At 43.4% G+C, this 18,940-nt stretch overlaps 1 protein-coding gene across 2 annotated transcripts in view; it reads right to left on the bottom strand.

Moving 5' to 3' along the window:
* Positions 1–18,940, bottom strand: part of pcdh17 (protocadherin 17) — a 55,573-nt gene that overhangs the window by 15,503 nt on the left and 21,130 nt on the right. For both annotated transcript variants that reach the window (XM_019884614.1, XM_019884613.1), the window contains exons 3-4: positions 17,262–17,320; positions 16,841–17,013 (exon numbers count right to left, since the gene is read on the bottom strand). In XM_019884614.1, coding sequence (XP_019740173.1) covers positions 16,841–17,013; positions 17,262–17,320 — 232 coding nt within the window. The remainder of the gene's footprint in view (positions 1–16,840; positions 17,014–17,261; positions 17,321–18,940) is intronic.

Raw genomic sequence — 18,940 nt, 5'->3', positions numbered from 1 at the left:
TCTTCAAACAAACGCGACAGCGGCTCGCTGACGTGAGCGGGCCACTTGGCATTCAGCTGGCTTGGATTCAAAACGTTCCCATTGTGGCATTAGGCTTGAGAACTAATTACATTCATGCTGCTCAACTTTCTGGAATTGTACAACTGAAGCCGTTAGAAAAAGTAGCCTTGAGTATGCTAATTTTTTTTTTGTCTCTGCCTCCACGCTGTTTTCACCTTCCGTGTGTGTGTGTGTGTGTGTGTGTGTGTGTGTGTGTGTGTGTCTCACCACCCACTGAGGTGAGCAGGTTGGCTATTGTTGCCTGTTGATGACATATGTAAACAAACACACATGCAAATGGCAGTTTATCGAATCTGGAAAAAAAAAAAAACGACTTTGTCCAGTTTATTTCTTCAACGATAAGTCGATAGATTCATTGTCGGGAAGGCCTACAGATGACTTGCCTAGCCTTTTTTGAGCCAATGACACGCCCAACTCATTAGCATTAGCATCAATCATTAAATCAACATCACATCAATGAACTAAATTTCTTTTCTGAAAGACAGGGAAGCAAGTCTCAGATTAGTTTGTTACCATTTGTTATAGAGCGATTGAAATCACTCGGCGTATCCTTGACCACCTATGGAAGGATTACAATTCACTCTGACGAGCAGTGGTAGGCTACGTTACATTAGCGAACAATGCTTACCGTAGACATGCAATTCTGTCAGCCAGTTTTGCTTTGCGGTAGCCGCTTGAAACTTTGTCCTTTGTGTGTGTGTGTGTGTGTGTGTGTGTGTGTGTGTGTGTGTGTGTGTGTGTGTGTGTGTGTGTGTGTGTGTGTGAGTGAGTGAGTGAAACGTGTGATATGAGCCCAAATTTTGGACTATGGTTTATTGAAAAGTCCCTCAATTTAGCCAAAAAAAAAAAAAAAAGAAAAGAACAATCTGCCAAAATAAAATTAGATATGTAAGGAAATTTGCACCACAGTGACGTTGCGAAAAGTGATCTGTGACAAGGTCAGGCACGACTACCTAAAATGATCTAAATTATTGCTTTAGAAATGCGGGGAATATCTGAAGATATAATCTGAAATGCAAAAAAGTTTTCACTAATCCTCCGCCCCCAACCCTCCAAAATGTTTTGGAACTCTGCTAAATACTTTTAGCAATTAAAAACACAACTTCTGCGATGGAGGTACACTGAAATGTTTTCCCTTTTAAATTCGGCCATTTTAAAAGTACACTATTCCATTTAATCTCGACATAGAGAGGCAACCTAATCCAAGTGTGGACTGCCTTTCCGCCCCAATTTCCCCCTGACCCCCCCCCTTCCCCTACCCTACAAACCCCGCACCAAATTACGGGTGTGGAGAAACGCAAGCCGCTGGGCAGAAAACGCCTGTTGACAGCATTCTGGTTTGTTTGCAAATTGGTCACTGAACAATGAGGGAGTTTCCTGAAGCACTTGTCATGTTGATGAAACAGCTGGACCCCAACATCAGAAAGAGGCCATGGTGGGACATCAAATTGGATACCGATTCACTCTCTCACTGCCATGTTTGTTTCTTTTTCGCTACCACGCGAGCACAAAAGGTAATGCTTTTGCAGGCATTCGTGACCCCCACTCAGCTACGGCGCCCAAACCCGATTCTCATCCTCCTGATCATCCTGAGCAGCTTTATCACAATCCAGGAAACTAGATTATCCCTCGGATGAAAACTTCATCCCGGTTGATCCCCACTTGGGAGCTGATAAGATGCAAGGGGCACCATCACACAGATTTCCCACTTGTTAATCAAGATAGATTTCGATCACCTTCGGCGCCAGATGGACAGCTGTTTTCAAAACATCACCGCAGACGATGCTGTCGAGGACGCACGCTCCAGCAACAACAACACCACTGTTTTTTTAAGAAACAGTTAATCTCAGGCATGTTATGAAAAGTATATCGGACAAAGGAAACAAATTAATGTGGTGCGTGATGCAATATCTAATATGAACTGTAAACTCCCTCCCCACCCCCAAAAATCCTGAACAGTATTATACAAGAGTGTTAATATGACACAAAAATGTGTAGTTGTTTACCAGTGCCTAGACCAGGGGTCTGGAACCTATGGCTCGCGAGCCAGGTGTGGATCTTTTGATGATTGCATCTGGCTCGCAGAGAAAACAAATGTTTTCACCTGTTTAATCCATCCATCCATTTTTCACTGCTCATGTCCTGTTCAGGGATGCGGTTGGCTGCAGGAGCAATTTTAAATGGATGTTACTGTGGCTTTGCAAACAAGAGGTACCACTACTATTAAACTACTTTTTTTAAAGGTAGATTGGGGGAGAGTATTATACACGGGTCCATATGATACACGAGATTTTACGGGGTTCAAATATTCATATTAGTGCTACACTTAACCAGTAAGGACAATACATCTTTTCTGTAGAAACATTACGATTTTTCTACAATTGTTAGATCTGAAATCAACTTCTTCTTCTTCTTCATCTTACGGGATTTTATGACGCTTTGCAAGAGACTGTGTTACCGCCACCTACTGGTAAGGAGTGGAAACCAGGTATGCCGCTCACCTATCACCCCAGAAGAAGGAAAAACAAATGTTAAAAAAAATAAAAAATACACGAAATAAGTAACTTGCTTTACTTAAACACACCTGAAAATTAATAATACAGAGGTGTGCACCCGTGGTGTGTGTGTGTGTGTGTACATAAAATAATTAAAAAAAAACATTCCCAAGAGCACTGTACATGAGAAACACCGGCGCATTGATGTGCAGCCAGCATCCGAAATCCCCATAACAGATTTGAGTTGTGGTTTGAGCTTGGATGAGAGGTCGTGTATTAATTGGCTGCTGGTAATTACAGATGCAGCTTAAGCTCGCTAACATGTCCAAAGGGTTTTGGCGACCTATCTTGCAACCATAGTGATTAGTCAAATGTAGAAATATAAAAAAAAAAAACCCCTCATTCCTGAATACAGAAACACCAATTAAAACTAGTCATGAATTTGAACCACTCGTATCTTGCCATTCAGCACACTTCTTTTCCTTTCAATTTATTGATTGGCGTATGGCTAAATGTAGAGTAAGATCTCTCTCTCTCTCTCTCTCTCTCTCTCTTTCTCTATATATATATATATATATTAGCATATTAACGAATCTATGGCGTCAACATCTTGACCCTTATCCCTCCATATTCAAATGTTCACACTTGACATTCCCTTCAACATTTGCCAGCAGCAAGGAGGGTGTTGTTTTCTCTCCCGGGGGCTGCTGCCCTGAGAAAGGAGGCAACGCAGGGACAATCTGAGTCACCCAATTAAAGTTGTGTTGGCCTTGCAATTCCTCAAGGGATTGCCTTGTGACAGTTTAATTAACCAAGTCCTTTATCTTAATTTAGCAGGATCAAAAAGTAACCAGCTGAGGTTATCAGAGAAAAACAGTTGCCGTTCATATCTTTGCATCCTCCATAAAACTACCCGCATTGTTCTCCTAATATCACCTCGATTGAAGGGGGCTAATGTGGAGCACAGAGTTGCATACATTGAATAAATAATATTCCAAGTAACGGCATTTGACATCCGTAAGCCGCACGGATACTGAGCCGCCGCTAAAATGTTCCTTAAACGCAGCTACAGGGGGGCAACTAAATGACATCTTGTTATGCCACCTCAGTATGTATAACAATGCCTGTTAACAGTGTGTGGGAGAAGTAGACTGAGTGCGAGGGTGCCTTAGCAGACTGTTTGTTTTTCGTTAGACGGCTTTTCTTTCCTATTTGTACTGACAACAGGGAGCCTTGCGCCATTCGACTTCAACCATCTCGACATGAAGCCGGCTTGGTGACCATCCATCCACCGCTGTATCCTTTTCCTTTACCGTTTGATTCCAGTTAGACTGTCCTTTCCTGCTTTGGAATGTCCCTTTCTTTATAACCCACACCACTGCAGCCTGTAGATGAAAGGACATTCTTAGAGTTGAAAGACAAAAAAGTCCAGAATCTTTGAAAAGACCGGGACCATTGATCTCTTTGTTTGCTGATGCAGTGGACAACGGGAAACAACGTCCCAGGGTAGGACAAATATTCATTCCCATTCAAATGAAATAGGCCAGATAAAGGGCCCTTCACTTGGATCCGAAGGATGCGGTGGGGGTCGTGTTGAATTCAGTTTCCAGGTTGCTTATGCAGCCTGTGCATCATCAAGCTAACCGATCCTGCTAGTTTGTAACCTTCTTTGCAAAATTGATGGAATAATCACTCTTTGGAATTAAGAATGTTTCCTCATTTATTGTAGTTTAATTGAGCCCACAACCCCAGCAAACCGATCTATCTACAAATACCGTGACCTCACACACACAAATTAATGTGTATTAATTAAAAATAGAACAGAGCTGCTGTAAGAACAGCTAGAATGGCAAGCAGTACGGTCAACAAAGCCCAGCTCGGCAGTCGCATCGACGCCTCTGTCGCTAGTCCGCTGCAGGCCTCTCAACTCACTCTGTAATGTGGCGGAAGTCAGCCACCAGAGAGAAGAGACAGCGAGCTAGCAAGCATGCAGCCGCTTGGCGGAACAAGAATGTACCTACAGGAAAAAAAAAAAAAAAAAACCCTTTTGTCAACAGCCAAAGGAAGTCATTTTAAACTATACACTCGACACAAAAAACAAATGTCCTCTCAAGACATTGTTTCCAAATAAGTGACTGTGAAGGTCTGTAAAGCGCTTTGGGCTCACTATGATGCCAATTAAGTGCTTTATACATGCACTTCGTTTAGCATTTTGATCCAATTGGATTTGACATTTGTTGGATGTTGGTTAAAATCTGTAATGAGCAACATTCAAAACCCTTTGGAAATTATTCCCTGCCGTCAACACATATAGCAAATGGAAATTTAGGATACAAGTCCAAGCTCTAGTGGACATCTAGTTCAGTGTATTTTATTTATTTTATTTTTTTTGGGAGGCATCTTTCCAGCCAACAGTAAATGCCAGCTCTAGTGGACATCTAGTTCAGTGTATTTTATTTTTTATTTTTTTTGGGAGGCATCTGTCCAGCCAACAGTAAATGCTACAATACAACAATCATACAAACTATAGACAGTATTTTGCCACACAAAAACAAAACAAAACAAAACAACAACAAAAAAAACCAACCTGCCTGTTTTTGCCACGCTAGACCATACAAACTATAGACAGTATTTTGCCACACAAAAAAAACAAAACAAAACAACAACAAACAAAACCAACCTGCCTGTTTTAGCCACGCTAGAATCCATGAATAGGTGACTTCCTGATTGCTGAATACGCGCGGTCTGCTGTCTACGCAGCCAATTGGAGAAATATGACAGAGTGAGATAAATAATTCTCAATAATACTAAAAACTCACAGCACACAAACATGCATGTCGAAAAAAATGCCCTGCTCTAAAACTCACAGCACACAAACATGCATGTCGAAAAATGCCCTGCTCTCTTTGGATTGAGGACAGATGGCGATGGAGTGGCCCCGGTCCAAGAAGTGACGATGTTCTCGGTCATAATCAGCTGCCCCTGAGTATCCTCCCTACTGCCGCGCTGGACAACATGTTTCACCCACTGCGGGCAGAAACTAGAACAGCACTTCTGTTGCTCGCTGTTGCTCGCTCTCACACACACGCATACACACACACACACACACACACACACACACACACACACGCACACACACACACACGCACACAAAATCTCTTGTGGAGGGCTGCGGCAACAAGCTAAATAGCTCTATCAATGCTTTGACATTAAAACCCTCTGAAAGCCGAAAAGAAAGGTCATTTCAAAGACAATCATTTCCGTAATGTAGGCCAGAATCATGCAGACTGCAAATGCACAGAAGCAATGCCTTGTAAAACCCCCATCTCCCCAGTCTTTTGCTAATCAATCTTGGGGTCCTTACAATTGCGGCTTCTTTCAGTTTTGAAGTGAATGACAGAAAAAAAAAGTGGGATATGTTCAGTGTTACATTTGTTTTTTTTGACTTTGCTGTATCCTTCCTTGAACAAGGCCCTACACCCTTAGCTATTCCAAGGTTGAAAAGATTAGTTTTTTTTTTAAAATCATTGTAACTAAACATTTTGTTCACAGATTTTAAAAAATACAGTGCTATACAAAAATAATTCACACAACAACAAACAATAGAACAATAAATTAATAACAAAGACAGATAAGCACAAAACAGTAAAACTAAAAATACTGAGCCGCAGTATTAAAATGAGTTTTAAGACTAGTTTTAAAGATGGGCAGCGAGGGGGGGGGGGTCTTGCCGAACGTTCAGTGGGAGGGAACAGCAACAGAAAAGGCTCGATCTAGAGCCTCCCAGAAAAGGCTCGATCTAGAGGTAACGCTTAGTCCTCGGTACCTCTAGAGGTCAGGTGGGGTGAGGCCATTTAAAGATTAGAATCTTAAAAAGAACTTTAAAATGTATAGGGAGCCAGTGAAGGCTTATGTGCTGCCTCTTCTGAGTACCAGTCAAGAGGCGGGCAGCAGCATTCTGGACCAACTGGAGACGCTTTATGGAGGATTGGCCGACTCCAAAGTCAAGTGCGTTACAGTAATCCAGTCAAGGTTCGACAAAAAATACATTAATAACAATTACAATAGTGTGTAATGTTATTCTTGCAGATAAAAAGTACACGAGGAGGAAACCTTCCCAACCTGGACTTAAAGTGCATGAAAACAATGCAGCATCACTAAGCTTTATTGCCGAGATAGTTTAAGTGACAAACACAATCATGCAATAATGAAGCCGTAATGGTGCGCCCAGTGAAATAAGATACATTTTTCACTCATTGCTTCCATAAACACCCTATAATTATTCACTGCGGTGAACCTAGGAGAACAGATAATGCCAGAGATTTATAGCGGAAACACAATGAGTCTGAGCGATCCATCAGTTGCTCCACTACACTGCAACGCCGCCGTATTTGAGAGAGGCTCCACTGGCAGAAGAAGAATCATGGGGTGATCCTCAAAGCAGGCTGGCTGAGGCTCAAAGGTTAAAACAACCCCCACAGACCGCATGCGAGCACATGCTCACGCACGCACACACACACACACACACACACACACACACACACACACACATACACACACACACACACACACACACTTGCACAACATGAAGGAATATTCCAAACTGGACATTAACCTTCGTGGACTTCAATCACAACAATAGCATTTAAAACATCTTTGTGTATTTCCGAAAAGTAGACTAATCCGTCTAAATCTTCCATAATGAGAGAGAAGGAATCCTAAGACTGTGATATCTTCCATCCCTTCACCCCACAAGATTTTCGGCTTTCCACAGGATTCGACTAGCTTAGCCACAAATCTCCTCGCTGTTGTGTGATAGCGCCAGATCCTCCAAGAGAGGGGTGACCACACAATCTGGCGCGTGTGTGGGCACACGATTTGACCACGAGGGAGGCATTGCGCAAAAGGCAAAACTGCTAATGATTCCTGTTTCCCACCACCAGGGAAGGAACTGGCAACGCCGCCGTGAATCCGGCTATCGGCCCAGCCGGGGACAGGCCACAGACGGCTGAGAAGATGAGGAGCACGGACAGATGAAGGGCTCAGAGACAAATCCTCTGTCCAATGGAGGAAACATGAGCATCTGGATGCTGTTTTTCTCAACTTGATTTTCTTGTCTTATCTACTCTCCGAAGCAATTCGGCACTGTTTCCGAATGATGGTTCAGCAGAGTCGGAGATTTAAACAGAAATGATTTCCCAAAATAAAATTGCCGGGCAATCAATTAAAAAAAAAAAAAGCATCAGACAGTGCGGCAGTGCGTCAAATGCCATCAAGGAGTTAACGCACTCCTCCATTAATCATGTTTTAAACTGACGGATGCAATAAAATAAAATCTCATAAATCCTTGACTCCTCCATATGCTACCTGTTTAAAGCAATGTTTGTAAACCGACTAATTATGGAGCTCAGCAGATGTTTATCCATTTATGAGGAGAACAATGACTTCTGCGAGAATCGTGCATTGACAAAGCCCTTTCCAAATCCTAATGTGCTGATATTTCAGAATGGGGAAAAAAAAAAACCTGTGGTTAATGGAGGAGAAAATATGCATTTGTCAGACGTGTGTGAATCAATATGCAAAAAAATATATTTTGTAAGAATATGAGGCCTGAGGTTTTATTCTGCACCGCAATTAAGAGTTGTCATTCGACAGCGAAAGGACGGGTTCCTGTATTAGCATCGCATTTTAAGCAGGCCGCAATTATTATGATTTTTTATTTTTTTTCCCGGCAATTTCATGATGTAAGCTTGGCCAACGTTTGCATACATCGATATTGACATCGAGGCTCAGCTCTCCGGCCAGACCGATCACGCCCATGCCTGACTGTAAAATTAGCGAGCTAATCGATTTGAGTCACCTACTGGAAAGCAGGAGAGCCAACCACCGGGCGCAGCAGCATAGAGATGACTGGAAAAAAAAAAAAAAAAAGTATTTTACGGAGTTGAAGAGGTGCTGTGAGTCAGCTGTCACAGCATTTTAGCTTTGACATTTATCGGCAATTGTTTTGGTTCCGTTGCTTCACTGGCGTTTATTTATTTATTTATTTTACAACAAAAAAAAAATGGATATATTACCGCAAGATGTGACCTGAATGTTCCACGGCACACTGGTCTGTTCACACCTGGTGATATCCGATTGTCACTGAGTGGAGTGGGAGGGTCGTCGTTGCCTGGAAAAGCTTGCACTGTGTAATACACCTTGCCGCCGGTTTTGAACCCCTTAATACACAATACAACAAGTGCGATCAAAGTGGAAGGAGAGCTGGGAATTATTCCACAGCACACAAAGAGGTCTGTGATGAGTTGCAAACTCAGCAAATTCCCACAATGCAGAACCCGCCGCTGTGGTGCGCCCAGAACAGGGACGAGGAGGTTTCTTCATTTGGCCAAGTTGTTGTGCAAACGATACCTGGCTGTCCCAGCGGCAAGCACACAGAGTGAGAGTTTTATTTATTTGCTTTTCCTTTTGAGATGGGATTTTTTTTTTTGTTTTTTTTTTTTGGTCTGGCTGGAATCACATGACAGCTGGCATGTCTTCTTCTTGAGTGTCTGAGTTGTGATAAATATTATTGTAAAGCATGACATCCTATATATTTTTTTTTATATTGCTGTGTTGAAAAAATATTGACGATGTCATTCGCAGTAATGACTTGACTTTCTTCACATTTGTGTCGCCTTAAAAAATGGAAGTCATGCAACCCTTCGTGAAATGCCATATTGCAGTTAACAAAGAAATCCACGATTAAATTGTATAAAAAAAAAAATATATATATATATATAAATAATTGTTTCAAGTTGAGCTTGAAGTCACTATCCTCATATTTTCCACAATATTATCTGTGGCGATGTTGCTTGTGTGCTTTGAAAAGGTGGGCCTGGTCTGTTGAGTGAGCAGGAGTGATGTGGCCATCAGGAATTTCGGGAAAATTTGGTCATTTTCCAAAACGGCCGGTGTATTTACGGGCCGGTCCTGGCCATGGCGGTCGCTCTATACCCACACTTCCCTCAACCATTATTTTGGAGGCACATGACTGCCGCAGGGTGTCCGGGCTCTCCCTTCCTTAGAAGGTGAGAAGCTCGGTCATCCGGGAGGGGCTCAGAGTCGAGTTGCTTCTCCTCCACATTGAGAGGAGTCAGGTGAGGTGGCTCGGGCATCTGATTAGGATGCCTCAGGGAGGCGTTCCGGGCAGGAGGCCCCGGGGATTATCCAGGACATGCTGGAGAGACAAAGTCTCCCGGCTGGCCAGGAAACAACTTTTATTCCCGGCACTTTCCTGATGATGTTAAAGTCAGTGAATGACAATGTAGAGTAGGCTGGTTGTAAACGGGCTAATCTGTTAGCTAATAAATAATGGCCATAGTTGAGGCTATTGGCAGGTCAACGAAGAATGTTTTTGTATTTACTCTATTTTGTTATCGCTTCTTCAATAAAGCCGCTAAAAGTGCAGCAGCAGGTGCGTCTGTCTTGTCTTTATCCTGAACATCTGCGGAGGGATTACAACTTGTTCGAACCGCGATGGTAGGCAATATTAAATTAGCTCAGGATGTTTACCGTCGACAATGCAGTTGTTTAACTGAAGACAGTTGAACTTAGCATGATCCGCATTGCACTTTCGCTTTTACTTTGCGTTTTCTGGGGTCACTAAAGGTAGGTGAAACGACTGAACATGACATCATTTGCTTCCCTCAGTTTCAACAATCATCGATGAACACACTCATGTGGACATCAATGAATCACAGCGGGCAGCAATTAAAAACTAATAAAATAGGAAGAAGTAACTTGCTGAAACATTGCATGCAAAAACATTGCATGACAAATCCAGTTTATCGATGACGTCTCTCGCTCGATGACTGAATGAATGTGTTTTCCGTTTAACTGATCATGTGCTCGAAACAATTGAAAAAGGAAAATCCTACCTCACGACCGAGTAGGGTTTTCTTCTGTGAAAACCCTAAACTGAAAAGAACAATCGCTCTGAAAGCTGATTTTTACAGTCCAATAGACGACTTTTTTTCCACCTCAACTCATCACGCATCCTGCATCATTCATGATGTCACAGTATGGTTGAAGGCAGTTAGACTCCATGACAGGCAAGACAGACACGACACAGTACAGTACAGTAGAGTGAAACATTTGACCGGCACATGCCCAGTGAATCGGAGGGACAAATTATAAAAGACAGCGATTCACTCTCACATTCACGATTGGTTTTTAGATTCCACCCCCAGTCTTCTTGGATTCCTCGATACTATGCCACAATGAATTTATATTAACTCCATGTTTTAAGAACACATTTAAAATTGACCTGCATGCGAACTCGAGAAGAACCAGTCTTGAGAAAAGAATGATTGATTCTAACAGTCAATGTCAATGTGTACACGTCCACGTGAAAGCGCTTATGTCCACCGCTCCTCAGTGAGATGCCGCGTCATCCACTGAAAATTTTCTGCCGACGCCTGTGCCCACACTCGGCACGCCACTTTGTTGCCATAACACAAATCGAACATTCCAAATAGATAAAGAGCATTATAATCAACCAAGATGACGAATGAATGCCGTCCAAAGAAACGATTGAATATTCATCAATTGATTGACTCCATCCACTGCACCAAAGGCAAATATGTCCTACCTTGTGAAACATACTTCAAAATAAGTTGCAAAAACATGACAACAGTTCAAACTTTCCAAAATGAGGGGAAAAGACCCACCACTTATCAACCAACCACTTTGGTCTGAAGCATGGGTCCCAACTGGGCCAAGTACCGGTAAGAAGTTGCAAGCCGTTTCATATTGGGCTACACGGAGGGGCACAACAAGTTTCTATTTATATTTTTTTACAGCAGAGCAGCAGACGTTGCTCGAGAACCGCTGTGCTTGACGATGAGACTGCAGGTTGCGTGGGAGGACGGGTGGGCCAGATGAAACCTCTCGGTCTTGCTGCGCAGCGGCCGGCCAAGCAGGCGTGAGCTGCGCGGCTGGGGAAGAGACTGGGGGGGCTTTCTCGCAGTCGGCGAGTTCCACTCGGTCAGAACGCAGAATATCTTATTGATTATCAGATGACGAAAGACGTTTTACTTTGATCATCGGGTGTACCCGTGCTTCTATCAAAATGCTCATCTCGATCACGTGAAGAATGCTAGCCAAAATTTGAAAAGAAAAATTAAAAACATGTTTGGAGAGCTCCTTCGAAAAGGAGAACAGGCCAAATATTTTAAACAGGAAAAAAAAAAAAAAAAAATCCCAAAGACTGGACCAGCTCAATGAAGAGAAACAAGCGCACTGTTCCCACCAATTAAGAAAACTACGTCTAGCCTGGAGATGATTTGTGGACCGGTAATCGTTTGTTTCTATGCCAATTCGTCAAAATATATCTTTTGATGAAACCCGTCTGTGGTGTAAAAAGGCTGGGGACCCCACAGAGTTTTACATATAGCCTGGAGATGATTCCGTAATCACATTCATCTTTCTTATGCATTTGTTTTACAAATTGATCCGACAAGGACATATTTCCTCCACTTTCAAAACGAATCGGATTGGATGCATCGACATCTTAGAAGCAAAGGTGTTTGTTGCCCAACCCGACTGAAGCGTGAAATAACCGTACACTTGATTATCAGCAACATTATTAATGATACATGGCAGCAGCTACTGGATGAATTGCTCTGACATTTGGAGCAAAATATTCATCTCGCGCACGCATAAGGTCAAAATTTAAATGAAGCTAATCAATATATTTATCCCGAGCAATGCTAATGACATTCCCCGATGAGCTTCAACTTTGCTTGACGTTTGGATCCGGAACCTCACGCCATACTCTCATTTTACGCATGTTTGCATTCCGACGGTAGCCACAGGCCCACCGACTCCCTCTTGTCTTCCGCCAACGTGCTTTAAGATATTCACACATTACAAACGCTTGATGTGTCTGTCATACATGCATCAAGCTCTTGACAACTTCACACCGCAAATTACACTTCAAAAGAACGCTCGGAGCAAATCACCTCATGAATGCTCGGTGACTCAAATTTTGGCGCACATCATATATTCAATATCTGCGTGTGCGGGTGTCTGTCTTTACATCAAAGATTGCATATTGACGCAAGTGAGCGCCAATGGCAAAGGATGACATTTCTCTTATTGAAACCATTCGCAAGCTGAGAACAGGGACTGGGGGAAGGGAATTATTCACCCTGGCAACAAATAACAGAAAGAAGTCGATTTCATTGCGCTTGCTCGGCGCTCTTACAGGCGCACGGATCACACTATCTCCCCTTCTTGTATCCAGGAAGTCCTTGTTTTCTCACCTCGCCGGTTCCGTTCTCTCCTACTCACACATGCTTTTAAAACAAAGCCGGAGGCAGTTTGATGATCATACTGGGATCATGGCTAATTAGGAGCGGTCTTCTGGTACACTCACACCGCCTGCGTCCCTCCCAACTCCTCCTCTTCCCTCATGCCTCTCTCTCTCTCTCTCTCTCTCTCTCTCATCATTTCCTTGAAAAGCGCTATCGGTGGGAAACATCTCGCTAAACCACTGCTGCCTGTCTGTTTGCGATAGCGTCTCGGCCAGTCATTTCGACAGAAGCAAGCAAAAACACTGGCGGCCGCACTGCCGGAGCCAGACAAGGCTGTATCCGTGTCTGTTGAGATCATGTTGGAGCATCAATTATTCGCTAATTAAAACTGGCAAAAAAAAAAAAAAAACCCACATCTGATAAACTTAAGCTTAATTAATAAATTGCTTGCAATTTTGCAGGGCTAATTAATCAATTTGGAAAATGAGCCATGATGTGAAGACCTCCAGGTTGTAAGTGTACGTCTGGAGGGAAATTGCAGAGGGGAAGTATTCACGAGGCAACAGTGAAGGGATAGCGGTTAACATATATGGCTCACAGTTGAGAGGTTCTTGGTTTGAATCTCAGCATAAACATTCCGATGAGCATATTAGCCCCATGCTTGTGTGGCTTGTCTCCCGGCACCTGGCTTCCTCCCACATTCCTAAAAGAAACATGTTAGGTCAACTGAAAGTTTTAAACTTCTCACAGGTGGGAAGGAGAGTGTGAATGTTTGTTTGTTTGGAATTGGATATTAATATGAAACCTAATTCCTACGGCTGGAAACTGAAATTGGCTTGAGTACTGGAAATATGTTTTGCACACCTGCAGTTTTGTTTATCCTTACAAACTGAGAAGCGGAGAGGAGGAGGTGCTCCTTCAACAAAAACAAAGAAAAAGTTGCTACATTGCTCGTCGATCTGGTGACCGTTGGTTGTGTTGGCTGCTAAATGTTTTCTTAGTTGACGGTTCAACAAGCCAGTCCACTCACCAGAGAGGTTGACCTCCTCGCGCACCCTTCTCCAAGCTTGCTCCTTTTTTTGTCCCAGCCCGAGCCAGTAAAGGTAGCCGGCTGTGGTGGCACATCTCGGTCCATTGTACCGCAATGATATTGTCCCACATTGTTTTTATTTCAGCATATCGTATGTGCCTGTGCTGCGCACGCTGTGACATAAGTATTTTCTCAACGCTGATTGGCTGTTGCTGACGTGCCGAAAAAGAAAAAGGTGATGATGTGATGGTACTAAAGTAGTGGTTAAGAACTGTAATATTTAGTTTAATCCATCCATCCATCGATTTTGTAACCCGCTTATTCTCACAAGGTTTACGGGGCATGCTGGAGCCTCTCCCAGCTGTCTTCGGGCGGTAAGCGGGGTGCACACCCTGAACTGGTCGCCAGCCAATCGCAGGGCACACATTGGCGAACAACCATTTGCGCTCACAATCACACCTCGGGACAATTTAGAGTCCATTAACCTGCCATGCATGTTTTTGGAATGTGGGAGGAAAACGGAGTACCCGGAGAAAAGCCACGCAGGCCCGGGGAGAACATGCAAACTCCACACAGGAAGGCCGGAATCAAACCCTACACCTCTGCACTGTGAGGCCAGCGTGTTAGCCAGTTGACCGCTGTGCCGCCATTTTGTTTAAGAAAGCATTTAAAAAAAGAAACGTCATTTAGCATGAGCGAGAAGAGCATCTTCTCTGTCAACCACATCAATCACATTTGGGTAGAACAACAATCCATCAGGCCTTACAGCAATCACTTCTAATCTCTCAAATGTTCTGAATGGACAAAGAAACAAAAAGTGTGGAAGTTGTTCGAGCTGTTTATCTCAACTCAACTGTATTTATAGAGGACTTTAAAACAACCACTGCTGTGTACAAAGTGCTGCACATTAGCAAATATCATATACACAACAATAAACAATAAATTAATAACGAAGATAGTAGAAAGCACATGGGAATGAACTGCATGACGCTTTGCGATGGCGAGACGTCGCGAAACACTTGAGATGTGCTCGATAGAATACAAGCCTATGTTGGCGTTCCCATAACAACAACAAAAAAAAAACATTAAATGCCAAAGCTCTCCTCTTCCTCTTTTTCCCACCTGAAAGTAGATGGAAAGTGTGTAATGCTCGCCGGTCTGCATGCTCGCGTGCCCGCGGGGATTATGGAGGCTGAATGCAGAAAATGTAATACCATATTTGCTTTTGGCAGCTCATGTTGCTATTTCTTCAAGTCATTTCCCTCTTCCTAAGCCTCATTAATTTGCTGTTCAAGTGTGATAATATAGTCCCTGTACATAAGTGTGCCTGCTGGAAAAAAAAATAGTTGACTCGAACGAGCCCGAGGTAATCATTTCGATATTTATCCTTGACCGTACGACGTGGAAGACCAAGCTGGACCTCTCTCAATCATTTAACAGGCAGAAAATTACACTCTGACGCAATATGTCGTCCGCCGCACATTACGGCTCAAAACTGCTCCTGCACCTTCGTCTCCCGGTTGCACCCCCCCACCCCCCACACACACACACACACGCACACACACTCACACACACCTCTTGGATAAGATCATGTTATTGGCTAAACAGAGACAGCTGCAGCCAAGTTAACTGCCTAATCTCACATCAAGCAATTTCCCTAAACAAGGACTGAAAGTCCTCGAGTGGAGGGGGGGTGAAGGCACGGCAGAGGTAGCGAATAAATGGAAGCGCAGTGAAGAGTGAAAAGCAGGTTATCGAAGGCAGGTTACTGACTTGTAGCGCTCGTGTGTTTGATTGGTGCACGAGGCCCGTGCTGGCTTTCTTCAAGCACGCCAAGAGTATTCAGTGTCATACAAAGAAAGTTGGATGAACTGGCTGGGGTTGGCTCTTGAACGCAGAAGCACCACATAAGCACACCGGGACTTATTTTTATTGACTAACAGAGACGCTTCTTTTGTCATCTGCGCATATGGGATTCATTTTTGATTCAATAAAACACACTAACGCGTTAAAACTGTTCAACGTATTTTACGGAGCTTTTCTTGTTGTTGGTTTTGTTTTGCCGATGTGTAGAATTGTATTTTAATTGTGAAACGGGAGAAGAAAAAAAAAAAGCATGGAGTCAGACATGCATAATGTAACACGGTGTTGGACAAATTGCCATTGTCCTTCCGCAAGGAGTAAAATGGCCCTTCTGTTCCTTGGATTAATAGCACCATTACAAAGAATCCATGTTCAATATAGTATAGTGGAGCTCAAAAAGCCCGTTAGTAAGATTACGCCGTGCCATAATGACATGAGCGGATTTCTCTGGGAATATCTATTTTTCTAAGCAGGTAATGACTTCCTGTGAGGTGCAAGGTTGTTTGGAGCAACGGTGAGACTTCAGCGCGCCACTTGTGCCATTAGGGCTCTTTATGCCTTTTTCCGCCGGCTTTTCGAAACCCCCGCAGTAACCGCGCAAGATGGCTGCAACGACTCATATCCAGGGAGTTATTGTTCAACACATGTCATGTGTAATCTGCCCGACCCGCAGCGCTTCGAATAATTATTCATATTTCATCACCACATCACAGCGTCACGTCGCTCGCCGCTCACTAAGTTATTTTCCATGTTCCATTATCAAAATTTCAGAGACGTACGCTTCGGGTTGAGGGACTAAATGGAGAGGCTGAAGTAGTCGGGCTTATGAAAACATAATGGGCTTGTCGCCTTTGATAAAACAGAGATGCGTATAGAGCGTTCATGTCGCACACACTGAATGGGGAAAGGTGCAGGAAAAGGGAAACGTAAAATTAAGGAGCAGATAATGTAGCGGGGCACAATCAGAGGCCCCCGCTTGCACGAGAGTTATTACAGATAATCACGGCGGAGACTGTGGGTTGGGAGTCATTAGGTTTCAGAGGAACCTTGCGGTTTAGGCATGGTAAAAAAAAAAGGGAACCCTCATGGCTCACCTTGTTCCAACGGAGGCGGTCGAACACCCGTCGCCTTCAACTTAAGTGCTTCCTTGGCGGACATGTCACAGCAGGAGCCTTTGTTGGTGTCCTGGTCACTGTCGGCCTGGTCGCTGTCACCGTGGCCGCTGTCTCTGAGACTTGCTCGCTCTGGGTCTTTGAATGTGGAACTACTATAGAAAGACAGACAACAACAGAGCGTCGGGACTCCTGAATGCTTTAAAAGGAAAAAAAAAATCTATTAATAAGACACGTGTTCATCCTGCATGCAATGAATGAGAATTGGCCAATGCATGCCATTTGTAACTCATGAACAATACATTATGTTGCGAAAGTGCTGTGGTGGAGCTGCCAGGGGGGGGAAAAAAATAATAATAATCCGGTCGGAGATGGAGTGATCGTTGCAAACACCAACACCTACCTTTGAACAAACTGTTGTCTGCTTCCCATGTAATTAGGCTCGGCGGGGAAGCTGTCCGTCTGAGGAGAAAAGAGGGGGGGAAAAAAAAAGGTATGTACTGGACACTACAGAAAGCACTCCTACTGTGAAACAAGATCTCCAGGTGATTAATTATACAGGAAAATGGTGTAAAAGGACAGATTGCTTCAACGGAATAATGAGAATTGAAGCAGCTCTTTATTCAGGTCTGACCATTTTATTACCCATGCAAATTGAGCAAATTAGCAATGATGAGCTACATCACCGAGCACAACTCCAAATGTGGCAGAAAGTAGGAGATGAAAAACGGGTCGGATATTTATCTCAGTCACCATCAGTAATTAACTATATTGCAACAAAGTCATCCTAATTTACACAATGCGTTTCGACCATATCTCGACCCAACTCAACTGGATTTCGAGAGCACTTTAAAACAACCATCGCTGTATTCAAAGTGCTGCACATGGAGCAATTATCATACATACAACAACAAACGATAAAGCAATTCACTTCTAACAAAGGCAGTAGAAAGCACAAAAACGGTCAAACTAAAAATCACATCTGAGTCATGCTGAGTCAAAAGCCAAAGAATAGAAATGAGTTTTAAGATGAGTTGGGCAGCGAGGGGGCTTGCCCAATGTTCAGTGGGGGGTCAGGTTTTACTTTAGCTGGCTGCCAAAGATGAAAGAAGCTGGATTTAACAACGGCACCGATTTCAGTGACAAAACGTCTGCACACCCTGAGTGACTTGCTCGTGGCGGTATTGAGAGGGGGGTTGAATGGGGGAAATCACCGCTAAGGGGTCAAATACCGAATGCACGGCCCACCATGACTGTAAAGAATTTTGTTGTAAAATAACAGTCAATTACTATGCCGTTATTTTACAATGCACCTCCTACTATAATTTACTTTCAAAGTATAGTACTGTTTTTTTGGGGGGCGGGGTTACAGTATATGACAACAGGACAAGATCTTTGTGCCTTGTGTTCCGACAAAACAGCGCGTCCCCAATCCCAGCGGTTAATTTTGATGCGGAAGTGGAATGCATTCTCCGTCAAGTAGTGGAGATAGGAATGTAGTTCCTCCACCGCTTGCAAGAAAATATGGTTTGATCCTGTTGTATTACAGTTTGCTCTTTTTTTTTTTACCCAAGCATTAGCCGTTCATTTACACGTAGGGATGAATAGTTCACGGTATTTTACAAATATGACAGAGAGAGTAAGATCCTGTTTTAAACACACCATAAATTTACAGAAATTGTTTACAGTGTAAATGTGACGTCTGCATGTCGTGATGCTGCACATGTTGTGTTTCATTGGCTGGCTGCAAGTCAGCCTGATCGTGCGCATGCGAATGCACCTGGAGTCAACGCAAAGAACAATCCAAAAAGGCATCAAAGAAGCCCTTAGCGCATTTGTGTCCGTTCCATTCAGGAAACCCAATGACATGGAGTGACTGACCAAGAAGCCATCAACTATAAAGTCACTTCGCCTCAGCGTAACAGACTTGATCTCAGCAGTGCTTGGAACAGCTTTCACTCGCTGTCAGTAATTACAGCAAAGTGTACTTTGGGAGTGTTTTTAATGATGGCAATTGATGTAAAAGGTCACCATTATCTTGCAGCGCTGAGTGGCCTTTAGAGAAATTCCTGTCGCCCGTAT

The sequence above is a fragment of the Hippocampus comes genome, unplaced genomic scaffold (genome assembly GCF_001891065.2).
Source record: "Hippocampus comes isolate QL1 unplaced genomic scaffold, H_comes_QL1_v1.1 scaffold21, whole genome shotgun sequence".
Classification (NCBI taxonomy): Eukaryota; Metazoa; Chordata; class Actinopteri; order Syngnathiformes; family Syngnathidae; genus Hippocampus; species Hippocampus comes.
The sequence above is the reverse complement of the archived record's forward strand: the minus strand, read 5'-3'. Positions and strand labels throughout refer to the sequence as shown.